Here is a 24200-nt window from a genome sequence, read left to right as displayed (position 1 = left end):
ACCGTTGACCATGTCTGTAATTTTTTCAAAAAAGTGGTGGTGTCTTTTAGAAACCTGGGATGAGCTTGAATGAGTGGCTGCAGATAATGGTCCAAGAATTTCGAGATGTCATAATACAGGGAGTCCTGTGCTGCAATAATAGGTCTGCCCGGTGAGGTGACTGGGTCCTTATGCATTTTGGTGATAGTGTACCAGAGCATCTCGGACTGTCCCAGTGATGGTATGGGTCATTACCGCATTCTCCAATATGGAGTCCAATTCTTTTTTGAAGAGGTCGGTAGGATCTTTGTCCATTTTGTGGTAAACCTGGGTGTCCGACAATTGTTGTTCAATTTCAGCGATGTATGAGCTGAGGTTCTGGATAACCACGCCTCCTCCCTTATCCGCGGGTCGTATGATTATATCCTTATACTCCCCCCAGGTCGCTGCGAGGCAGTGAGATTGTTTCTGCCGGATTTCAAATATCTGTTTTTATCATTGATGGTATTGTCCATGAAGTCGGTGAAACATTGTAGTCAGCGTATTTCTTTTGCATTGAAAGTTTCTGAGTGACATCCCCTTCCACATGTATACATCTTTACTTTGGATGCGCACCAGAACAAGCTGTGTATGCTATTGAGAGTGCAAGACCCTTGGATACAAATAAATTTGATGTGGCCAACATCAATCGTCAAGGCACCTACCGCACTATTTTGCTACTTCACAAGACTTCATTTGTTTTTTGCACCCTGGTGATCTTTTTTGTCTTTTCGTGTATGTAATCGATCAATCTAAGATTGGTTGCAAGGGATGTCGGCAGCAGAGGAATCCTCCGGTTTTGTGAATGTAGTGTTACCTCTTGGGGAGGTCTTAACACATACAGATACCGAAGCTGAGAATATATTATTTAGCGACAAGCTAACGACTGCAGCGGGTGAGGATACAGCGCAACAACTTACAGCACAATTAATTCGACTAAAAAAGAAAGAGGTCGACTTCTACCTACACGGGGTGTCTTTGTCGGATTACCTTTCCCTGGTACTTTCAGTGTTACAGAAGTCACCCTTTGAACCAATGAGGTCTGCTGACATCAAGTTTCTGATGTGGAGGCTAACTTTTGAACTAGTAATTGCATCAGCTAGGAGAGTTCTAAGTTATCTTGTAAGCCTTTTCTGGTATTTCGTGATGATCGCTCCGTCTTGTGGAAAGTTTCTGCCAAAGGTGGTCTGAGATTTTCACTTGAACCAGGAGATTGTTCTTCAAGTGTTTAGTCCTCCTGAGGAGGCTACAAATAGGGACAGGTTGTCAAGGTTAGATGTGGTTTGCGCTTTGTGTGTGCAGAGTTCAACCTTTTCGTAAGATACACTGCTTGTGCTTTAGGATGTACTTGTTGGAAGTTGTTATGGGGAACTGCACTAATTATTGGGGATAATTGTCACACTAACTAGATAAAGTAGGGGATACAACTGATTTTAATTTGAAGGAGAATTCCTTATATTTTACATCACATAAACCTCTACCCTAGGGTTTTGGTTATAAAGGTGATGTTCAGTGGTGCACCCCCGTAATATTTAGCCAAAAAAAGGATGTACAGAAGAAAGGGTGGCCGGCCTCCAAGCAAACCATTGGTAGGTGGCTTAGGTCATTGATTGCCTTTGCCTACACCAGGGGTGGGGAACCTTTTTTGTAGCAAGGGCCGTTTGTATGGATAAAAAAACCTTCGGGAGCCATATGTAAAAATGTGTCTTACAATTTGTTCTGCTGCAGCCGTCAGTGTTCGGCTGCTGCTGCAGAATAGGTCTTACAGTGTTCGGCTGCTGCTGGTTGGAATATCGCGAGAACTACCGACCTCTCGCGAGATTTTCCCTGTACTTGACTCCCAGCAAAGCCGCTGGGTGGGCCACACAGACCGGCTATGGGGGCTGTATACGGCCCGCGGGCTGGAGGTTCCCCACCGCTGGCCTACACGAAGGTTCCAGCTAGAGATAATGCCCACACAGCAAGATCGGTTGCTTCCTCCTTGGTTTGTGCATCACAGGTCTTCAGCGGAGCAGTTATGCAGGGCTGCCACCTGGTCCTCTGTTCACATATTTACCAGATTTTACCGTTTCCATGAGTTCGAGTCTGAGGACAATTCATTTGGGCGAGCAGTCTTGTGTGCTGTGGACCTGAGCGTACCCTCTCAAAGGACCGGCTCTTGAACATCCCATGGTTAGCTATGTCACCAGGATGGACTATACCATTCAAATCCTTTACTCTGAGTCCATCCTTATGCTTAGTAAGTATTTACACTGTTTCATGTTATTTGGATTGTGCATATTAATATGTTCATGCCCTGCGCTGAGTAATTTATCCTAGTGGGCTCTTGAAGTTGAACTGGGGTATTCTGGGATGCAGCAGGGGAGGAGCCTGCCTCTAGGTGCCTTGGCTCCTCTGGACCTGACCACATCCCATGGTTGAGCTGTGTCACCAGGATGGACTCAGAGAAAAGGATCCTAACGGTAAGTTTTTACACAAAGCCTTTTATTGTGCAGATCCTAAGCTTGTGTGTTATGTTGTTAACTGTATAACATGCTGCTTCTCTGTCTGACCTTTCCCTCTTTCTGGGTCTCAGATGATGAAAGCCATGAACAAGTCTAATGAGCATGTACTTGCTGGGGGCACATGCTTTAACCAGAAGGCTGACTCTCACTTGGTGTGTGTGCAGAATGATGACGGCAATTACCAGACACAAGCCATCAGTATTCATAAGCAGCCACGTAAAGGTGTGATGACATCATTCCTTTGTCAGTGTTGTAGCAGAGCCGGCAGTGGATGCTGACATCACTTCTTCTGCTTTATTCCAGTGACTGGTGCCAGCTTCTTTGTCTTCAGTGGAGCACTCAAGGTGTCTTCTGGTTTCTTAGCAAAGTCCAGCATTGTAGAAGGTAAATGGGAAATCCATTTGAGAAATGTGTATGTCGTTCATGCTGTATCCTATGGATAGCGTTCATTCTAGCACCCTGCAGTTCCTCTTCCCTGCTTGGGGTATCATTGTGTGCTGTGGTGCTTTTAGTACACTCTGGTCTGTATATCAGTGCTGAGATACATAGCAGACTTTGCAAGATGCACCAAAGCAGAGAGTGACACCACATGCAGGAAAGAAGAACCGCAGGGTACTAGAATGAGGCGATTTGGAAATATTAGATCATTTGTTGTTACTGGTTGAATAAGCATACGTATATTGCTGTTAGAGCTGATACAGTATTGGGAGAAAATTGGGCTTAAATGGCTCAAAATACAAATCTCTGTTAAAGTGGCACAGAACCATAACTTCATCCAAGGGGATTAGACTGTCCATAAGAAATCAAAGTACAGACAATTCACATATTCTCTCCCATATGCAGAGTTGGAGAGCTCATACATCATTGTGTGAACTGGCGCCTGTCCTGTAGCCCTATACCAGGTGTAGATTCACCTATTTGCTGCAATGCTCTCATTGGCCACATCTACTGAATACTTCCTGCTTCCCTTTCAGAGTGCACTGTAATAGACCTGTGTGTCATTCTTATAATCTATAGCCTATTACATGGAATCACTGGTCTGCACACCCATTACATAGATTTAATGTATTGTAATAAAAGGTTAAACTGTATAAACAGTATTTCTTGCCTTGAATTGAGCATTGGTTAGCAGTTTTTTTTATACTATACAATTAATTTACATGAGAAACCGTTTAGATTTTGGGGAACAGAATGGGACCAGGTATTGCTGGGGTTATAGATGTTTGTTTACCAACAGCTTTCTGTATTTGCGGTTTGCATCCAAAGTGCTGTCCAGAGAAGGATTCAACCTTCCTAATCCAGTTCTCTCTGCGGCGCTATATAAGACGCTGTAACGGAATCTGCCGCGCTATATAAGGCACTGTAACGGATCTGCCGCGCTGTATAAGGCACTGTAACGGAATCTGCTGCGCTATATAAGACACTGTAACGGAATCTGCTGCGCTATAGAAGACGATGTAACGGAATCTGCTGCGCTATATAAGACACTGTAACGGAATCTGTTGCGCTATATAAGACGCTGTAACGGAATCTGCTGCGCTATATAAGACACTGTAACGGAATCTGCTGCCCTAAATAAGACACTGTAACGGAATCTGCTGCGCTATAGAAGACACTGTAACGGAATCTGCTGCGCTATATAAGACGCTGTAACGGAATCTGCTGCGCTATATAAGACACTGTAACGGAATCTGCCGCGCTATATAAGACACTGTAACGGAATCTGCTGCGCTATAGAAGACGATGTAACGGAATCTGCTGCGCTATATAAGACGATGTAACGGAATCTGCTGCGCTATATAAGACGATGTAACGGAATCTGCTGCGCTATATAAGATGCTGTAACGGAATCTGCTGCGCTATATAAGACGCTGTAACGGAATCTGCTGCGCTATATAAGACACTGTAACGGAATCTGTTGCGCTATATAAGACACTGTAACGGAATCTGCTGCGCTATATAAGACGCTGTAACGGAATCTGCTGCGCTATATAAGACACTGTAACGGAATCTGCTGCCCTAAATAAGACACTGTAACGGAATCTGCTGCGCTATAGAAGACACTGTAACGGAATCTGCTGCGCTATATAAGACGCTGTAACGGAATCTGCTGCGCTATATAAGACGCTGTAACGGAATCTGCTGCGCTATATAAGACGCTGTAACGGAATCTGCTGCGCTATATAAGACGCTGTAACGGAATCTGCTGCGCTATATAAGACGCTGTAACGGAATCTGCTGCGCTATATAAGACGCTGTAACGGAATCTGCTGCGCTATATAAGACACTGTAACGGAATCTGCCGCGCTATAGAAGACGATGTAACGGAATCTGCTGCGCTATATAAGACGATGTAACGGAATCTGCTGCGCTATATAAGACGATGTAACGGAATCTGCTGCGCTATATAAGATGCTGTAACGGAAACTGCTGCGCTATATAAGACGCTGTAACGGAATCTGCTGCGCTATATAAGACGCTGTAACGGAATCTGTTGCGCTATATAAGACGCTGTAACGGAATCTGCTGCGCTATATAAGACGCTGTAACGGAATCTGCTGCGCTATATAAGACACTGTAACGGAATCTGCTGCGCTATATAAGACACTGTAACGGAATCTGCTGCGCTATATAAGACGCTGTAACGGAATCTGCTGCGCTATATAAGACACTGTAACGGAATCTGCTGCGCTATATAAGACGCTGTAAATAAGATCAATGGGGTTATTCTATGTAACAATGGACTAATGCTGCTCTAACTCTATGGGGAATTTCAAGTGTTTTGTGCACTGGCAGCCACTAGATTTAAGTGTTGCTTTGTTTGGGCGCACATAGCCGACAGATCTGACATTACAGTTACGATATTGCATAATTCTGTTGGGCTGGTAACTGGTTTTCTATATTTCAATAGATTATATCTAAACAACATTGGATGGCAACCAGTGGCATAACGAAGAATGTTGCGCCCCTCCCTGATATCCCCCCTCTTCTTACCCCCTCACCACTGCATGATCTGCTGCTGTCTGCGGTCCATTGCTTCGACTGTTGATTTCAAATATCACTTGAAAAATGCCCTACAGCAGACCGTTATTTAGGATGCAAGAGGAGGCCACCGCCGCCTCCTCTAGTATTCTTAAGTCTGCTGTGAGAGGGCGGTCATTTTGTGAGGAGTATTTGCGTTGGGACTGCAGACAGGATCTCTGCTGGTCCCGGCAAGCTGGCAGCAACAGACTCAGCTACTGCCCCATTACCAGCAATAGCTTCCACAGACCCCACGGCTCCCAAACTTACCCAGCACCTCCAAGCCACCGCAGGGTCTGCAGAGCCATAGTTACGCCACTGATGGCAACTAAGCCATTCCTATATAGATTAGAAAATGGAACAAGCTTTAGTTTGTGTTCCACAGGCTCCATTTAACCCTTTGTGGCTTCATGATTACACTAACATGAATTCTTGTCCTGTGTCAGATGGCGTGATGGTTCAGATTACAGCAGAGAGCATGGACGCACTGAGACAGGCCCTGAGGGATATGAAGGATTTTACCATCACGTGTGGAAAGGCAGACGCAGAGGAGAGCCAGGAACATGTTTATGTACAGTGGGTGGAGGATGACAAGAACGTCAACAAGGGGTAAGGGAACTATGTAACATAGGACAGCGCCAGTGTATGTTACTGGAACCGGCTCTTATGTTATCAGTAAGGTAACGAGAGTCATTACTCTCTTTACAGAGTGACCAGCCCTATCGATGGGAAATCCTTGGAATCTGTGACCAGTGTAAAAATTTCCCATGGCTCAGAGTATAAAGCTAATGGGAAAATCATCCGCTGGACCGAGGTAGGAAATGTCCTGAGCTGGGACGGACGGACTAGTCCCCATAATAAATACGTGTGCCAGATTGTCATATTGCCTCATGTCACGTTTTCTGATGTTAGTTCTGTTGGAATTTTTTATTGAAGCATATACATCATATAAAGTTATACAATGCAGACTCAACAATAGCTAGGTAGAATGCAGATCAGCTTTACACAAATCCTTTGCCAGGGTAAAATAAATATAGAGCAGACTATAAAGAATGACAAGTTGAATAAGATACAAAATGGAACAAATAATTATTCAAATTTACAGCACAAACCGATGTTACACTTCCATATTATTTTCCAAACCAAGAGAAAAGGACTGGAACTGCGGCCACACTCCAAGGAATATAGCAGTTATGGAAAGAGGGGGGCCCTAGACTGCACCCCCGGTAATGAGAGGCGCTACCTTGCTGAGATCTGTAGCTATATGCAGGACAGAGGGGGGTTGCAGGTGCACTATGCACTCATTACTGCTAACATGTATTCCTTTTATAATTCATTTCTGAGGATGTTAGCCTACATTTGGCCAAATATATCTACCTGCTCACCACGTTAAGGTCTCCTCATTAGAGCAGGTCCCTAGCACTATGGGGTTCATGCCTGGGGTGCAGGGCACCCCCAAGCCAGTCCAGCAAAACCACCCCAGGGCATCACAGAAATAACATATAGCTGTGAAGTGTAATAGAGTGTAAAGTGTCATAGAATGTAGAGTATGTGTAAGCAACTAATAGTGATAAAGGGTGTGCCAAAAAGAAAAATATTGTAAAAATACATATAAAAAAAAAGACAGACATAGAAAAATGATGATATGTTTATGTGAGTCTATGTGTAAAGTAGCGATGCCCTGAAATGGTCCAGCCAGACAAGCTCAAGGGGGCCCGCACCCAGACCATTACCCCAAGAAAACTGACAGTCCTAATATATAGTCCTAATCATTTATAAATGTCAGTTTTCTTGGGGTAATGGTCTGGGTGCGGGGCCCCCTTGAGCTTGTCTGGCTGGACCATTTCAGGGCATCGCTACTTTACACATAGACTCACATAAACATATCATCATTTTTCTATGTATGTCTTTTTTTTTATATGTATTTTTTCACAATATTTTTCTATTTGGCACACTTCACAGCAATATGTTATTTATGTGAGGCCCTGGGGTGGTTTTTCTGGACTGGCTTGGGGGTGCCCTGCACCCCAGGCATGAACCCCCCATAGTGCTAGGGACCTGCTCTAATGAGGAGAGCTTAACGTGGTGAGCAGGTAGATCTATTTGGCCAAATGTAGGCTAACATCCTCAGAAATGAAGTATAAAAGGATTACATGTTGGCAGTAATGAGTGCATAGAGCACCTGCAAACCCTCTGTCTTGAATATAGCAGTTATCTCACATAGCCTAGTGGACTCTGTGACATTGGTAGAACAAATATTGTATACTGTAGTAAGAATTGTTGTTCTGTATGAAGTGATACATTCGTAGTCCTATTGTAATGTACACAGCAGGGTAAGAAAGATATAGCTGGAGATTAGCGGTATTGTAGTACTGGTATTGTGCTCAGTGCTAGCCAGAAGTGTAGCAATAACTAGGTAACAAAAATCGGTACTTGTTTCCTAGCACGGCACCCAGATTTCCTACGTACGGCACCGTAGGGAAATGGCATTGCATGGGCCATTATAGCGGCATGTGATGCGATTTTTTTTATGTCCTTTTTTCTATGCTCATTGTACCCCACTATATCGCATCGCATGTCCTGCAAAGTCGCATGCGATTTTATAATTGCATATATATATAGGTATACAATAATATGATTGTATGCACCCCCACTATCCATGCCACCCCGAAGCGTGGGAAGCGGCGGAGGAACGCGTCCTCCGACCTTTTCATTCCCCCACTATCCATGTCGGCATGGAGTTGATTAAATATAGTGTGGCGAGCGCAGCGATCCGCCGAGGTCGAAGTATTCCGGGTCCCCTCGCCGGGATCGCCACGCTTCGGGCTCGGTGGCTCGCCACACTAAATAAAATAAACTCCACGCCGATGTGGATAGTGGGATAATGAAAAAGTCGGAGGACGCGTTCCGCCGTCCCTTGCGGGGCTCGCTGCGCTCCCCACGCTTGGGGGGGGGGGGTGCATTATACTTATTTTTGGGACATACAATCATAATATTGTATACCTAAGTCACGGCATTGCACACCCTATAAAATCACATGCGATTTTGCGGAAGATGCGATGTGATGCGATGGCCCGGGGCTGAGAGAGCAGTGAATAAATTACATAGGAAAATCGCATCGCATCACACGTCGCATGGCCCTAAAATGGCCGATGCAATGCGATTTCCCTACGCAGAATAGCCCACTAAGCAAATTGCTTAGTGGGCGCTGTTCTAGGAAACAAGTACCCAAAAATCAACTGTCTTTTAAGATGAAGAGCAATAGTAATAGGCTTTCTGTAGATGTTCTAGAGTTTACAAGAATTCTGGCTGGGTTTTGTTATAGGTGTGTTATTGTGGTTTTCATTTTATTGAACTTTTCTCCTTCATCCACTAGGCGTCACTGGAGTTACAGTGGGGAATAGAGGGCGACTACAGGAAGCATGGGGACTTTAAATGAATTTGGCCTACTCTTCCCCTTCTACTTCCCCTCCCAGGCAGTCTTAGATTGTGCCCTTCAGGAGCTGGTCACGCTTTGGCTTGTTCCTTAGTGCAATGTAATTCGTTAGGAAAAGCTGCAAATTACAGCAATAAGGACAGGCAGGTAGTTCTACCACTTCCTGCCTGAATTGATGGAGGTGCCGGGGGGACCTGGCTAGAGATGGACAAAGTAGCTTACTAAAAACAGCAGTGCTCATTTGATCAGTCAGTGAAAAGGACTAGTTCATTAGATAGCTCAACTATCTCTAGAACTAGCTCAAGTTAATTTATATGAAAATAGGTGCACATATTTATTTTATTTATTAACAGTTTCTTATATAGCGCATACATATTCCGCAGCGCTTTACAGAGTATAGTTGAACATTCACATCAGTCCCTGCCACAGTGGAGCTTACAATCTATATTCCCTACCACATGTACACACACACACAGACATTCTAGGGTTAATTTGATGGGAGCCAATTAACCTACCAGTATATTTTTGGATTGTTAGAGCCATGGAATAGAACCCATGACCTCAGCGCTGTGAGCATATGCTCCCTTTAATCATGATGGCTTGGATCGCCATGGCCAAATGGGCAGAACGTTTGGTGTAGGGCTTAAATGCGGTTACACGAAAAGCAGAAGCTGAACATATCAAGCAATCTGCTTCATCTTTAGGTGGTGCCACCAGATCTTTTCTGGTATTCTGTCTAATGCCATGGAGGCCCGTTGGGTCCCTGTGGTGGAAAACTTGGCAGGCAATCACCAAATCGCACCAGGCTGCAGGAGCTCTTAAATTCACTGGTGGCATCTTATTCGACCCTGGGTTGATTTGCTCAGACCACTGGCAAAATATCAGCCCTCTTTTCAAGCTTTGCGGCCTCATCCGTCGTTTCAAGGCCATGGCAGAGAAGGCTTTCTACACACCGGAGGTAGCAGAGGCCGCCCACACCCACATGCTACAGCGTGCCGCTAAAAGTCAAAGCCAATTCAGAAGCCCATGGAATGACAGTCTCCCATCACATCTGGGAGCTCCGCAAGTGGGTGCAGTCTCCCGTCACATCTGGGAGCTCCGCAAGTGGGTGCCTGCCTGCTGCATTTCCATCAACAATAGAACGGATCCGATATGATTTCCCGGCGGTCGGGATCCCGGCGGTCGGAATCCCGACACTGGAATCCCGACCGACGAAATCCCGACAAGGGGGGGACATGGATCGCCCCCCCTTGCGGGCTCGCTGCGCTCGCCACGCAGCGGGCCCGGTGCCTCGCTACGCTCGGCACGCTATTTTATTCTCCCTCTATGGGTGTCGTGGACACCCATGGAGGGAGAAAGTTTCGGGATTTCGGCGGTCGGGATTCCAGTGTCGGGATTCCGACCGCCGGGATCCCGACCGCCGGGAAATTAACCGCATCCCAGCAGAACACCATACACACACACCTTGTCAGGTTGTGCTGTTGGGACGATTGCCTCTGCCAGCCCTATACTATTGTAAAGTTCCTCAATACATCACATAAAACTAGTTCAGGGTGGAGACCATTCATTCGGTACAAACCTCTCTAAGCTAGTCTATTCATGATGTCTTTGGAGATCAAGGATGCACACCTTCAGGTTCCCATATTGGAACTTCCCCAAGCTTACCTCTGCAGATTGGTCAGGTTAATTTACAATTGAGGCCCTGTCTCTTTGGATTGTCCTCTGTTCTCAGTGTTCGCCAAGGTACTATCGGTGGTTATTGTGCTACTGAGAAGAGAATGCAAGTGATCACCATAGTCCCTTCCTTTGAGGGCCTTCTTTGAGGGGCACCTTCCAGTGTACTTCTCTTCGATCATGCCTTCATCTGTACCAGATGATAATTACACATGTTGTATGGAGAGGTTTGCAAAATCTACTCTCCTTTCCGAAACGACGCATACACTTTCTGTCATTGTAGATGTAAAATTGAGGAGCGTCTTCCTTCCAGGAGACATGGTCGATCATGTTCGAGAACCAGTCAAACAAGTTCTCAAACAGACATGGGTGTCCATACATCTGTGCATCCATTGTTGGAGAATATGGTAGCACCTTTCCGGTGCTACAACTGGGACGGTTTCACTCCAGAGAATTCCACTGGATCTTATCCTCCATCGATTGGTAGGTTGTCTTTCCTGCGGTGGACCCAATCCAGACATCCCCACTATGGCAGGCTATTTGTGTTGTGGGATAGGATTCTCTTGCCTATGGATGCGAGTCTGAGCAATTGAGGCGTGGTAGTTCAGGTCCTTCGGGTTCATGGCAGAGGGTCATTCACAGAAGGCCTACTGCTGATATATGTGCTGGAACTGAGATATCTCTAAAATGCTCTGCTAGCTACACCGACAGGCTAAGGGATCATCCAGGCAGGCTCCACTCTGCCAATGCAATGGCAGTTGTGAATATCAACAGGCAAGGAGGCACAGGCAGCCACCAAGCCATAACAAAGGTCTCTCTTATTTCAGTAAGCCAAATATCATTCTATCCGCTGTGGATGGACTATGGGGAGGCCAACTTCCTAGGTCACCAGGACCTGCATCCATGAGAGTGAGCTTTACACCTGGACATTTTTCAATCCCTGGTGGGTCCTCAGGTAGCTGTCATGGTGTCAAGGTGCAATCATCAGCTACCAAGGTATATGTCCTGCACCTGGGATGCTCTTACCAACCCTTGGCGGTCCTGATTGGTGAATCTCTTTCCTCCCATTCCACTGACTGGTCTTGGCTAAATCAAGAATCGGTCACATCAATTTGCATGGCTCCACATTGGCCATGGAGAAGCTGGTTCTCAGGCATGCACCTTCTCTTGGCAGAAGACCCATGGCTTCTGCCCCTACATCCAGACTTCCTGCCACAGTGTCCATTCACCTCTCATTTTTTTACGGCAGCACAATTGTCCTGAAAGTAAGAGAATTCCAGACTCTGTCAGCCATTCTATTTTGCATAGACAACCTATTTGGGCTGTCCCTTACCATCGGATTTGATATACTATGGGGAATGGTATTAGAATCAAGGCTTTTCTTTTCATGCCGTTTACTTTTCTTGCAAGCATGTTTAGATACGGGTCTCCAACTGGGATCCCTGAAGATCCAGATCTCAGTGTTCTCTATTTCTTCCAGCAGCGATGGTCTCTTTTGCCAGTCGTCCAAACTTTTCCACTATTATTCTGTGGACTTTTTAACCTGGTTTGTCATTTTTACAATGCAGCTTTCAACCAGAGAAATAAGTTGACTTCTAATTTTGCTCATAGAAAACACAAATGCTGCTACAGTAGCTTTGCCTTCAGTTCGACTGGTTCCTGATCTGGAAACTTTGTACGCAGACATCCTTTCTTCCTATGGTAGTTTTGCATGAATCAACTGATCATGGTTTCTTCAATAAAGGATACTTAAGGTACCTTTTTCTGCACAGGATGTTGTTCGTGCATTGAAGATTTGTGTGGTCAGTACAGCATCGTTATGTTGGACTGCTTGTTTCTTAATCCTTTACCATGCTGTACGCCATGGTTGGCCGTCTTCAAAGCAGGCCTTGGCCAGGTGATTTCGGCTTCCCATCCAGTGATTGTAGGTTAACCCCCTAATACAGCTACCTCCTTCTTTGTCTGCCCATTCTGCATGGACAGATGACCCATCGTGGGTAAAGGGAGGCTGTGTTTTTACTTTGCAGGCTTCAACACAAAAAGAACGATGTCCTATTGGTTGGGTGCACCTCTAGATCTATAAAAATGAACTTGTATTGATCAAATACTAAAACTGCGAAATATTAAAATTACATGAATGGACAAAGGTAAACAAGAAAAGGATGGACGTATTTAAAACCAAGGTGGCAGACCAGAACGCACTCTCAAATTCACTGATACCGTTATGTGTATAAAAGTGTTACATGGGCTGTGTTTATTCAAATACTGTGGTGTTTTGAACAGTAGCACCCCAATATCACTGGTTCTTTTTTCCTGAGTCGGGTCAGGTAATTATACTGAACAAGCCTGTAATATGGTAGTCCTCAAATAGCCAAGTATTTTGTATTGGGTATAAATCCCTTAATAGGGCTGTCCGTCAGCTGCCAATGCCTGGGTAATCCGCACGGCACTGTCTGTACGTGATATTAGGTATCGGGGCAAAACACCACATCATATGCAGACGATTACCATTGCTAGTGCTGCGGAGTCAAGCCTCGGAATCACATAAATCAGTAAATACATTTGTGAGAAAAATAACAGTGTGAGAGTGCCAAATCTGCCTGTGCACCGCTAGCTGGCACGCACTTCGCAGATCAGCTTCTTCAGGGCCTTCTTCAGAGACTTTAACAGCACAGACAGATCCCTATGTTCGGGCCCCCAGTAGGTGACTGTCCTGCCTAAGCCATTAGGTGTCCAGGTGGCCAAGAACATATACCCCATTAAGGAAAAGCATAATTACCTGACCCGACTCAGGAAAAAAAAGAACCAGTGATATCGGGGTGCTACTGTTCAAAACACTACTTAACATATTTGAATAAACACAGCCCATGTAACATGTATACACTATAAAGGTATTAGTGAATTTGAGAATGCGTTCTGTCTGCCACCTTGGTTTTAAATACGTCCATCCTTTTCTTGTTTAGCTTTGTCCATTCATGTCATTTTAATATTTTGCAGTTTTAGTATTGATCAATAAAAGTAAATTTTTATATGTATAGGTGAACCCAACCAATAGGACATAATTTTATTTTTTTGTTGTTGCTATATATCTGCTTTTGTCCTAGGGTAGCACACCCCCAGCCATACATTAATTATTGGATTGCAATTGGAATACATAGGGGGTCCTCACGTATAAATTTCTATTTTTGTGCGACGACACCCCTCTTCTTTTTGTTGTCCTTACGTTGCAGGCTTGCCTGAAAGCACCTTGGTCTTCAGTTCACAGAATGTAAAGTTCTATAGGTTTGAAACTTTTGTTTCTTAAGCTGATCAGTTTGTCAGTTTGGTTTTGCAGGATCCTCAGAGCTGTCCCTCCCATGGGGATAACTTGGGAACCTCCCCATTGTAAAGTACTCCAGTGGCCCCTGCTGGATGAAAGAGAAAATGGTATTTTGGTACCTACCGTTTCCTTATCTCTGAATCCGCAGGGATCACTGAACGGCCCTTCCTACTCTGTCACCTGCCAGTTTTTGTTCCTTCTAAATGCTTTGGTCTCCATTTCCCATCTCCACTTGGTCTACATTTTCCTAACTAGGGATGATGGGTAGTAGAGGGGAAGGAGCCTTACACTTACAAATCTAGAAGTGCCCAGCTCCCACTAACCACACCTCTATACCCATTGTAAAGTACTCCAGTGGTCCCTGCAGATTAAGAGAAAAGGATTTACCGGTAGGTCCCAAAATCCCATTTTTAACATGGGACCCCCCAGTTGCTGTGACCTGGGTATATTGTTTATGAGTGAGAATTTGTAGTTCTCATCTCTCTCCTCTTGCATCTGACAGGTGTTCTTCTTGGACAGTGAGGAACAACAGAGTGGCCTTAGTGACCCCGCTGACCACAGCAGGTTGACCGAAAATGTGGCCAAAGCCTTCTGTCTAGCACTTTGTCCACATCTGAAATTGCTAAAAGAAGATGGAATGACTCGGCTGGGATTGCGGGTCACGCTCGACTCCGACCAGGTGAGAGTACAGATCCCAGCTATTGGGGACTTGTGGGCAGGGTGCCACATTAAACCACAAGTTAGACCTGCTAGCGCTCCTATATATAATTACGTATTACCCTGGAGTGAAAACACAATATAATACCTATAATAATATGCACATACAGTGGACGCACAAAATGTTTAATGTGTTGTATATATGTGTAACTTCCTGAGCTTGCACCAGTTACAGCCACAGAACTAACTAGGGGTGGAAGATGTTCTTTTGTAAAAAATAAATTTGGAGAGCATAGAATGAAGTGAGGAGATATCAGACTAAAGGCCCATACACACTTGAAGATTTTCATTTCAAAAGACTTTGCCAAAATCTTTGATAGATATATCTTTCACCAAAGTAGTGCGTACACACTGGACTATTTTCCTCAAAGAGCAAGAGATTTTCAGGAGGCGAAAGACTTTGCTGAAAATCTTTCATATACAAGGCTATTTACATAATGGTCTGGGTTTGAATTCCAAGGGTGGGAGCAGGGGCCATTTTAATCAGTGCATTCCTGTTCTTGGTGCCTGATTCAGAACTGATTGCTGGGCTGCGTATATTCGGAGCCCAGCAATCAGGTAAACTCCACCCCGCGCCGCCCGGGTGATAGTGACAAATTGTCGGGTGATGGTGACGTATAGTGGGTGACAGCAGCGTGAGGGTGATGGGCAGTGGGTGATAGTGATGGATTGTGGGTGACGGCAGCGTAAGGGTGGCTGGTGATGTATAGTGGGTGACAGCAGCGTGAGGGTGATGGGCAGTGGGTGATAGTGACGGGTAGTAGGTGAAAGCTGTTTATGTACGGAGTGTCACCTGGCGGTCCCGCAGTTGTAGATTTGTACTGGCTCGGGGGGCACATGCCATCCTGCCACCTGACACAGTCCGCCACTGGAACTTGGGCCCCTAGCATCAAGACGGCCCAGAATATATGCATTGCTGGCCTGTGCCAGCAATGTATATATTACTAGCTAATACGTAATCATTGGTGCCCAGTGGTACCAATAATATATACATTGCTGGTCTGTGCCAGCAATGTATATATTACTGGCTTATTAATAACATTGGTGCCCAGTGGTGCCAGTAATATATACATTGCTGGCATGTGCCAGCAATGTATATATTACTGCATTATAAACATTATTGGTGGCCAGTGGTGCCATCTATATACATTGCTGGCATGTGCCAGCAATGTTTATTAATGGCTTAATAACATTGGTGCCCAGTGGTGCCAGTAATATATACATTGCTGACCTGTGCCAGCAATGTATATATTACTGCATTATAAATATCATTGGTGGCCAGTGGTGCCAGGAATATATACATTGCTGGCATGTGCCAGCAATGTATATATTACTGCCTTTAAACATTGGTGGTCAGCGGCTGCGTATGCATACATAATGATACACGCACTGTGTGGAGCAGGGGGGAGATGCGGCCAGTGAGCCGGGGGCGGGGCATTCGGACGGGGGCGGGGCGCTCCGGCGTGCGTGTAGCCGGGAGGGAAGAGAAGTCTGTGCTGCAGGTCTGCAGCGTGTGCCGTGTGACCCGGACAGCGTGGGAGCGAGGAGGGGTGAGTATAAGCAGGGGGAGGGAGCGGGCGGTTAGCTGGGCTGAAAGTCTGTGATCTTTCAGCCCGGCTGCCGTACACATTTAGCGATGATGGCTAAAAAACCAGCAGACTGCCCACCTCGGTAGCGATGATGCGGGAGCGTGCATCATCGCTAGTCGGGGATCTCTGGCCCATACACACTAGGCAATTTTGAGCTGAAAATCGGTCAAAACACCCGTTTTGACCGATTTTCAGCTCAAAATCGTCAAATGTGTATGGGCCTTTAGAAAGTAGAACCGGAGTCATTTGCAGTACATAAAGCAACTTTGGAAAGCTGCCCATTTCAAACAAATTGCATCTTCCCAACAGATTTAGTGGCAAGTTTAGATTAAGTTCAGTTTGGATTTTAAAAATCACCAGAGTAATGTTCTATGTATATATGTTATGAGGATGGGGTGGTAAGGCGATGCCTAAATAAGTGATGTATGTGGGGGCCCATCTGAAGGGAAAAGGAGTGATCCAGTCCGATCTCACCTGACGATATATATGGCCAGAGCCTCTGACTTCTTGAAATTGAGAAGCCAGCAAATGAGGAGAAGCGTGTGATATCTATGAGAAAGGGGACAGAGTGTTTTTGGGTAAGACAAAAATAGAAGGATGTCATCCGCAAAAGCGACAACCCTCAGTTCTCTTATTTCCTATTGTTATACCTGAAAGGTTAGGGGAGGAAGTGATGTCTAATAAGTGGTTCAAGCGCTAAGTTGAATAGTAGGGGCGAGAGGGGGCATCCCTGCCGCGTACCCCACTCAAGACGAAAGGATGGAGAAGCAATACCATTGACCATTACTTGGGCCGTTGGAGAAGTGTACATCGTGTGAACGAGCCCCCGGAAAGGGTCCTCCAAAAAGCTGCCGAGAAAGCACATTGTGGAGATGGGACCAGAAAATTTTATCAAAAGCCTTCTCTGGATCTAAATAAGTATGTTATTTTGGAGGTTGTGGAGGCGAGTGTGTGTTATTGCTGCAATGGCTGCGCAAACGCCCATCACCGACTGTCTACCGTCACAAAGCCCAACTGAGCAGGCGAGATCAGACGAGGCAAACACTTTTGTAGACGGTTAGCCATTAATTTAGTTAGTAGTTTGAATTCTTGATTTAAGAGGGAAATTGGGCGATAGGAGCCCATCAAAGTAGGATCCTTACCTGGTTTTAATAGGACTATAACCTTAGCCTCATTAAATCTATGGGGCATATCTCCAGTTGTTGTTAGATAATTATATAATGATGTAATCTCTCCCTTCAGTAATTTATAGAATTCCACCCTGAAACCATCTGGTCCGGGACTTTTGCCGTTAGGCAGGGATTTAATGGTCTAGTACCTCCTCTTCTGTGACAGGGCGATCCAATAGTTCCCTCTCCTCCTGGGTCAGTGGAAGTAGCTCAGTTGCTGTTAGGAATGCCTCACTTTCATGTGTGTCAGAGGGTTCCAGAGAATAGAGGGAGTCATAGAAGTTAGAGAATTCGCTGCAAATATCGTTGGGATCGGTGAGAAGGGTGCCCGAGTGATTAATGGCCTCAACCCATGTGCGGGACCGTGGTCCCTTTTTATCAGGTTCGCTAAGAGTTTCCAAATCTATGTAGTTTGTTTACGATAATAATCGTGGGGGGATTGGGCTTGTTCAGTTAGGAAGGTGTCGTATACCTGTTTTGCAGACATATTCATCTTTGTGAGCAGGGGTATCACTTTTCTTATAAGTGTTGTAAGCTAAGGTGAGTGTAGCACTAAGGTTTTTCAGTTGAGTAGCAAATTTCTTCCATTTGGAGTGGACGTATGACATAATGTGGCCCCTAAGAACCGCTTTTGAGGCGTTCCAATATATAGAGTGATTGTCAGCCTGAGTCGAATTATCAGTGACATAATTAGACCAAGCATGTTTGAGGTGTAAAAGAAAGTCCTCTGAATGGAGGGAACCGCCAACACTAAGTGAATGTTTGAGGCAAAGTTAGTTGTATGGTCAGCAATATAGGGGCGTGATCAGATATTATGATGTTGTGTGTGTAACCTTGGGAAGGAGGTGATCGGAAAGAAAGATATGGTCTATTCGGGAGTGTGTGGATGTGAATAAAACAAAAAGTCTTTCTGTAAAGGGTGAAATATGCGCCAGGGATCAGTAAGAATCAATTGAGAGCAGAAGGGGAGAGAATATTAGGGAGGGTTTGAGATCTACCAACACTTACCCCGGATCTGTCCATGGATGGGTCTACAACTGTGTTGAGGTCTCCACCGAAGATAAGATTAGTATGTCCCCAAGACAGTAATTTCTGCAAAAGCATAGCGAAGAAAGAAGAGTCAGGGTTAGTTGGAGCATATACATTGAGCATGGTATGCTTAATATTTTCTATGAGTACATCAAGGAGAATAAATCTGCCCTCTGGGTCTAAAAGATGCCTAATGACGGAGTATTGGAGGTTTTTATTAAGTAAAATGGCAACCCCTCTAGTTTTTGTTAGTAAAGGAGGCTGATATGTATTCCTCTAACCATGTGTCTTTAAGAGAGGGGTGAGAGCCTTTAATCCAGTGGGTTTCCTGTAAGAAGACGATATGGGGATTCATACGATTGAGCTGGGATAAAACCTTTCTATGTTTAACAGGATGGTTAAGGCCCTCGACATTCCATGAGATGACATTAATGGTGAGAAGTGGGGTGTCTTCACTTAGTGTTTTAGAAGGGGGTAATTGACTGGTCATATCAACCAATTCCCGTTTCGCCCACTTCATTGCACTAAGACTGCCCTAGTGAAAGTCACCAATGACCTGCTGTCAGCCAAATCCAAGGGTCACTTCTCCCTGCTTATCCTTTTGGACCTATCTGCTGCTTTTGACACTGTGGATCACCCTCTCCTCCTCCACACACTCCAAAACATTGGCCTCTCTGTCTTCAACTGGTTTTCCTCTTACCTCTTCAACCGTTCCTTCTCAGTCTCTGCCTCTGGCTCCACCTCACCACCTTCCATCCTTCCTGTCAGGGTCCCTCAGGGTTCCGTCCTTGGCCCCCTTCTGTTCTCTCTGTACACCTCCTCTCTGGGTGCACTCATTAACTCCTTTGGCTTCCAATATCCCCTCTATGCAGATGACACCCAAATCTACCTCTCCTCTCCTGATCTGTCCCCCACTGTTTTCTCTCAAGTTTCCAACTGCCTCTCTGCCATCTCCACCTGGATGTCTGAGCGATTTCTGAAGCTGAATATGGACAAAACCAAACTTATTATCTTTCCCCCACCCAGAGCTATGCCCCCTACTAATATCTCTATCACTGTTAACAACACCATCATCTCCACCGTTCCCCAACTCCGCTGCCTGGGTGTCACTCTTGACTCCTCCCTCTCCTTTGCACCCCAAATCCAAGCCCTGGCCCATTCTTGCCGGTTCCAGTTACGCAACATTGCTCGCATCAGGCCCTTTCTCTCACAGAGTGCAACTAAGCTGATCATCCACTCATTGGTCATCTCACGGCTTGACTACTGTAATGCTCTCCTCACCGGCCTCGCTCAATCCCAACTGGCTCATCTCCAATCTGTCCTCAATGCTGACGCCAGGCTTATCTTCCTCTCCCGCCGCTCTAATTCTGCCACTCCCCTTCAACAGAATCTGCACTGGCTTTCATTCCCCTACAGAATCCTCTTCAAACACCTCACACTCATACAGGGCCATCTCTAATTCCATTGCTCCATATATCTCTAACCTCATCTCCATTCATACACCCTCCCGCCCTCTATGGTCTGCTGACGACTGTCGTCTCTCCTCCACCCTGATCACTGCTTCCCATGCTAGAGTACAGGACTTTGCCCGTGCTGCACCCCTTCAGTGGAAAGCACTCCCTCGCTCCATTAGACTCTCCCCGACCTTGCAAAGCTTCAAACGGGCACTGAAAACTCACCTATTCATCAAAGCATACCCTTCCACTGCATAAACCAGCAGGTTCTCAGACCCCTTGCCTGTTTACATCCTGCTATCTAACCACCACCCACTCGCTTGCACCTCTTGTAATCTTTCTGTATCCCCTTCCTACTAGATTGTAAGCTCCTCTGAGCAGCGCCCTCTTCCCTCCTGTTGTCAAAGCCCACTTCTCTTCACATTTCACTCACAGCTCTCCTATACTCCAACACTCAGTGACCATCTTCGTCTGCATACTCATCTCCATCATTGGCCTCAAGCCTCTAGTTGTATGTTGATTGAGTCCTCACTACTTACATTTAAGCTGTAATGTGTATTGATCTGTGGCGCTCTTTATTTGTACTGTATTTTTGTTATTTACTCAATGTTATGCCAAGCTTTGTCTCCCTGTATTGTTCCTTTGTACGGCGCTGCGAAACACTTGTGGCGCCTTATAAATAAAATAATAATAACTGTATATAACCGAAGAGAGGGGCCCCTGTTCGTCCCAGCGAGCAAAGAGGGGTGTACCCATAGTGGGAGGGGGTCCGGCAAGAATACGGGCAGGCACATAAAACAATACAAAAACTAACAAATAGAACAATTAAGTCATAGATTAAGCCTATCAGATATTTAGTGGCTAGTACATTTAGTGTCTGGCCATTCCCGAGCACACGGAGGCGAGCCGGGTAGAGCAGTGAAAACTTAATTTTGGAATCAATGAGATGCTTGCATATAGGAGCAAAGAACCTGCGTTTAGAGGCCACCAGATTAGAACAGTCTTGGAAGATGAGAAGACTGTCGCCTTTGTAGGTGATGCTGTCGGTTTTCCTATAGTGTTCCAAGACTTTGTCGGCGTAGTTGAGAATACGCATGATGACCGGGCGTGGTCTGCCGGTAGGATTAGGCCTGTCAGGACCGACTCTGTGTGCCCTCTCAATTGCCAAAGGTGTTCCTTTGAGGTCCAAATCTAGCTGCTCCGGTATCCAGGAGATCCATGAGTTCATGCCCCCGGATTGATTCCGGTATGCCCACCACCCGTAGATTATTACGACGATTACGATTTTCCAAATCGGCCAATTTCTCGGATAGGGTGAGAATTTCCTTGGAATGCGATGCCACTGTGGTTTGTGCAGCTTGCAGTTCATCTTCGAGAGAGGAAATTCTCTGTTCTGCGGTGTCTAGGCGTTGAGAATGCTGGGTGAGTTGGGCAAGGGTAGAGTCGATGGACTTAAAAACAGCTAGTTTCTAATCTAGTATTGGACCTATAACTGCGGCAATGTCGGCTGGTTTCATTTTAGATGATTTGGGCGTAGTTGTTACCTTCCTTTTGTTTTGTGAAGTCAGGCGGGTAATAGAACGATCAGAGTCTGAGATTCTCCACTGAGAGTCAGTAGGTGGGGCCCGGGAAGCTCCTGTAGAGGACATCGAGTGAGGCGGCTACAGGAACTAGTGATTAGGAGGCTGCAAACGTTATTGAGTATTGGTGATAAGTCACATTTCACTGAAGTGCTTCCTCTCCCCAAGCCGGCCAGGCCACGCCCCTGGCAATCAAATTTATTAACCCATTGAGGTCTGGATTTGGAGTCCCACTCAAAATTTAAATGAAAAAACACACTACAGGCTGATCCAACTTTGATGTAATGGCCTTAAAACAAGTCAAAATGAGGCTCAGTAGCGTGTGTGGCTGCCACGTGCCTGTATGACCTCCATACAATGCCTGGGCATGCTCCTGATGAGGTGACGGATGGTCTCCTGAGGGATCTCCTCCCAGACCTGGACTAAATGATGTCCCTCAATTGGAATCAGGTCTGGGGAATGGGCGGGCCAGTCAATAGCATCAATGCCTTCCCCTTGCAGGAACTGCTGACACATTCCAGCCAGATGAGGTCTAGCATTGTCTTGCATTAGGAGGAACCCAGGGCCAACCGCACCAGCATGTGGTCTCACAAGGGGTCTGAGGATCTCATCTCGGTACCTAATGGCAGTCAGGCTACCTCTGGCGAGCACATGGAGGGCTGTGCGGCCCCCCAAAGAAATGCCACCTCATACCATTACTGACCCACTGCCAAACTGGTCATGCTGGAGGATGTTGCAGGCAGCAAAATCCACACACTGCAGTGTGGTGTGGCATGATGACGTCACCCATACACTGAGTTGCACCCGATGCAGGAGTTCCCGCTCGTGTAAAAGCTTCAAAGCAAAAGCTTTTAAAGCTAGTTGCATGTCTGAGAGAGAGATTGTTTCACTCGCTGCCAATAGATGGCAGTGTTTCGGCGACACGCAGACACTAGACATATATACAGTATATAATAAGTCTATTACAGAAGCATACATATCATAACCATTTCTAACTATACATCAAAGACAGAAAATTAGACAACATAACAGCTCAATTTGTAAGGAGAACCTCAACTTGGTATTATCCCTATTAAATAAGCTCCGAATCATGTATGGGCACCTATACGCCGCCTACCTGTGACTGCCGATATACAGTATGGGCCTATATGCAGCGGATCTGTGACTGGCGATGTACAGTATGGGCACCTATACGCCGCCTACCTGTGACTGCTGATGTATGGGCACCTATACGCCACCTAACTGTGACTGGCAATGTATGGGCACCTATACGCCACCTGTGACAGGTGGCGTATAGGTGCCTATACATTGGCAGTCAGGTTGTGTATAGGTGCCAATACATTGCAAGTCACAGTTAGGTGGCGTATAGGTGCCCATACATTGCCAAACTGTGACTGGCAATGTATGGGCACCTATACGCCATTTAACTGTGACTGCCAATGTATGGGCACATATATGCTGCCTAACTGTGACTGCTGATGTATGGCCACTTATACGCCTCCAACTGTAAACTCTATTGCAGTGATTATCAGTGTGAGGGGAAAGTAGTTTAGCCCAGGGGTCAGTTTACTTGCTTGTAAATGTAACAGCGTACTGTAAATATATTAACTTTATAAAGCAATGAAATTCCATAGACCAAAACCCCTACGGTTGCACATTGCCTATTAAGGCTTCTTAGACATTATCTGAGATTTCACAAAACTAATAAATTTCTACCACTCAGATGCCAAAAGGCAATGAAATTCTGATCATTAAGGCGGACGTGTTCCTTGCACAGTAGAGATATATGGTATGCCATCACACCCTGTGGGTAACTCACAAAAAGGGATAACAGCCACTTACATAGTGGCGGACCTTTCTATTCACAGAACTGTGTACCCATTAAAATACACATACGCAATCTATACAACTGATGGTCTGATCAGTTATGTGGCACACCCATCCCACTCAATGCCCACAATCATCCCACTGTGTTACAATATCCATCTCATTCAGAATACACATTCAGCTCCCACAAACATCTTGCTTATAATATATTCTGCATGTATCTACACTTTCTTCCCCTATATGCCTCAATGCTTCGGTCATCTCCAATCTCTACTTCTGTGCATTCTAACATGCAAGGAACACGTCCATTAAGGCATCAGCCTTAAGGTGCATACACACTGGGCGATTTTCCCCGGGTTGGATGGCTATCCATAGCAGGACACTATGGAAAGCCCGCCCCTCATCTGCTTACAGCCCGGTGTGTATGGGCCTTTAATGATCGTATCTTCATTGCTTATTTTAGTTTGAGTATTAGACATGCATACCTTCCAACATGACCCATTCCAGGAGGGACACATTGCTCTGTTTCTGGACTTGCCTTTTAATGTATGATTGCCATCACCTGTATTAAGCAGGTTAACTGATAACAAAGGTGTTACAGCACAGGTGATGGTAATAATAAATTAAGAGGAAAGTCCAGGAATAGAGCATTCTGTCCCTTCTGGAGAGGGGCATGCTGGGAGGTATGGACATTATCTGAAATATCACAAAACACTGAATTTATAAAAAACCTTAATGGGACATGTGAACCTGGAAGGTTTTTTGTCTTAATAAACTCTATTGAGATCTGTGTCGCAGAACCTTTTTCTTCTTCTTCATTTGTATAATGTGTTGCATCATGCTGATGAATCAATCTACAACAT

General features: G+C 45.5%; 1 protein-coding gene across 2 annotated transcripts in view; it reads left to right on the top strand.

Moving 5' to 3' along the window:
* ZFYVE9 (zinc finger FYVE-type containing 9) overlaps positions 1 to 24200 on the top strand; it is a 107866-nt gene that overhangs the window by 80635 nt on the left and 3031 nt on the right. For both annotated transcript variants that reach the window (XM_083157936.1, XM_083157937.1), the window contains exons 13-17: positions 2594 to 2744; positions 2826 to 2906; positions 5990 to 6152; positions 6252 to 6357; positions 14475 to 14651. In XM_083157936.1, the coding sequence (XP_083014062.1) occupies positions 2594 to 2744; positions 2826 to 2906; positions 5990 to 6152; positions 6252 to 6357; positions 14475 to 14651 (678 nt within the window). The remainder of the gene's footprint in view (positions 1 to 2593; positions 2745 to 2825; positions 2907 to 5989; positions 6153 to 6251; positions 6358 to 14474; positions 14652 to 24200) is intronic.

The sequence above is a fragment of the Crinia signifera genome, chromosome 8 (assembly GCF_055691185.1).
Source record: "Crinia signifera chromosome 8, ASM5569118v1, whole genome shotgun sequence".
Taxonomy (NCBI): Eukaryota; Metazoa; Chordata; class Amphibia; order Anura; family Myobatrachidae; genus Crinia; species Crinia signifera.
The sequence above is the reverse complement of the archived record's forward strand: the minus strand, read 5'-3'. Positions and strand labels throughout refer to the sequence as shown.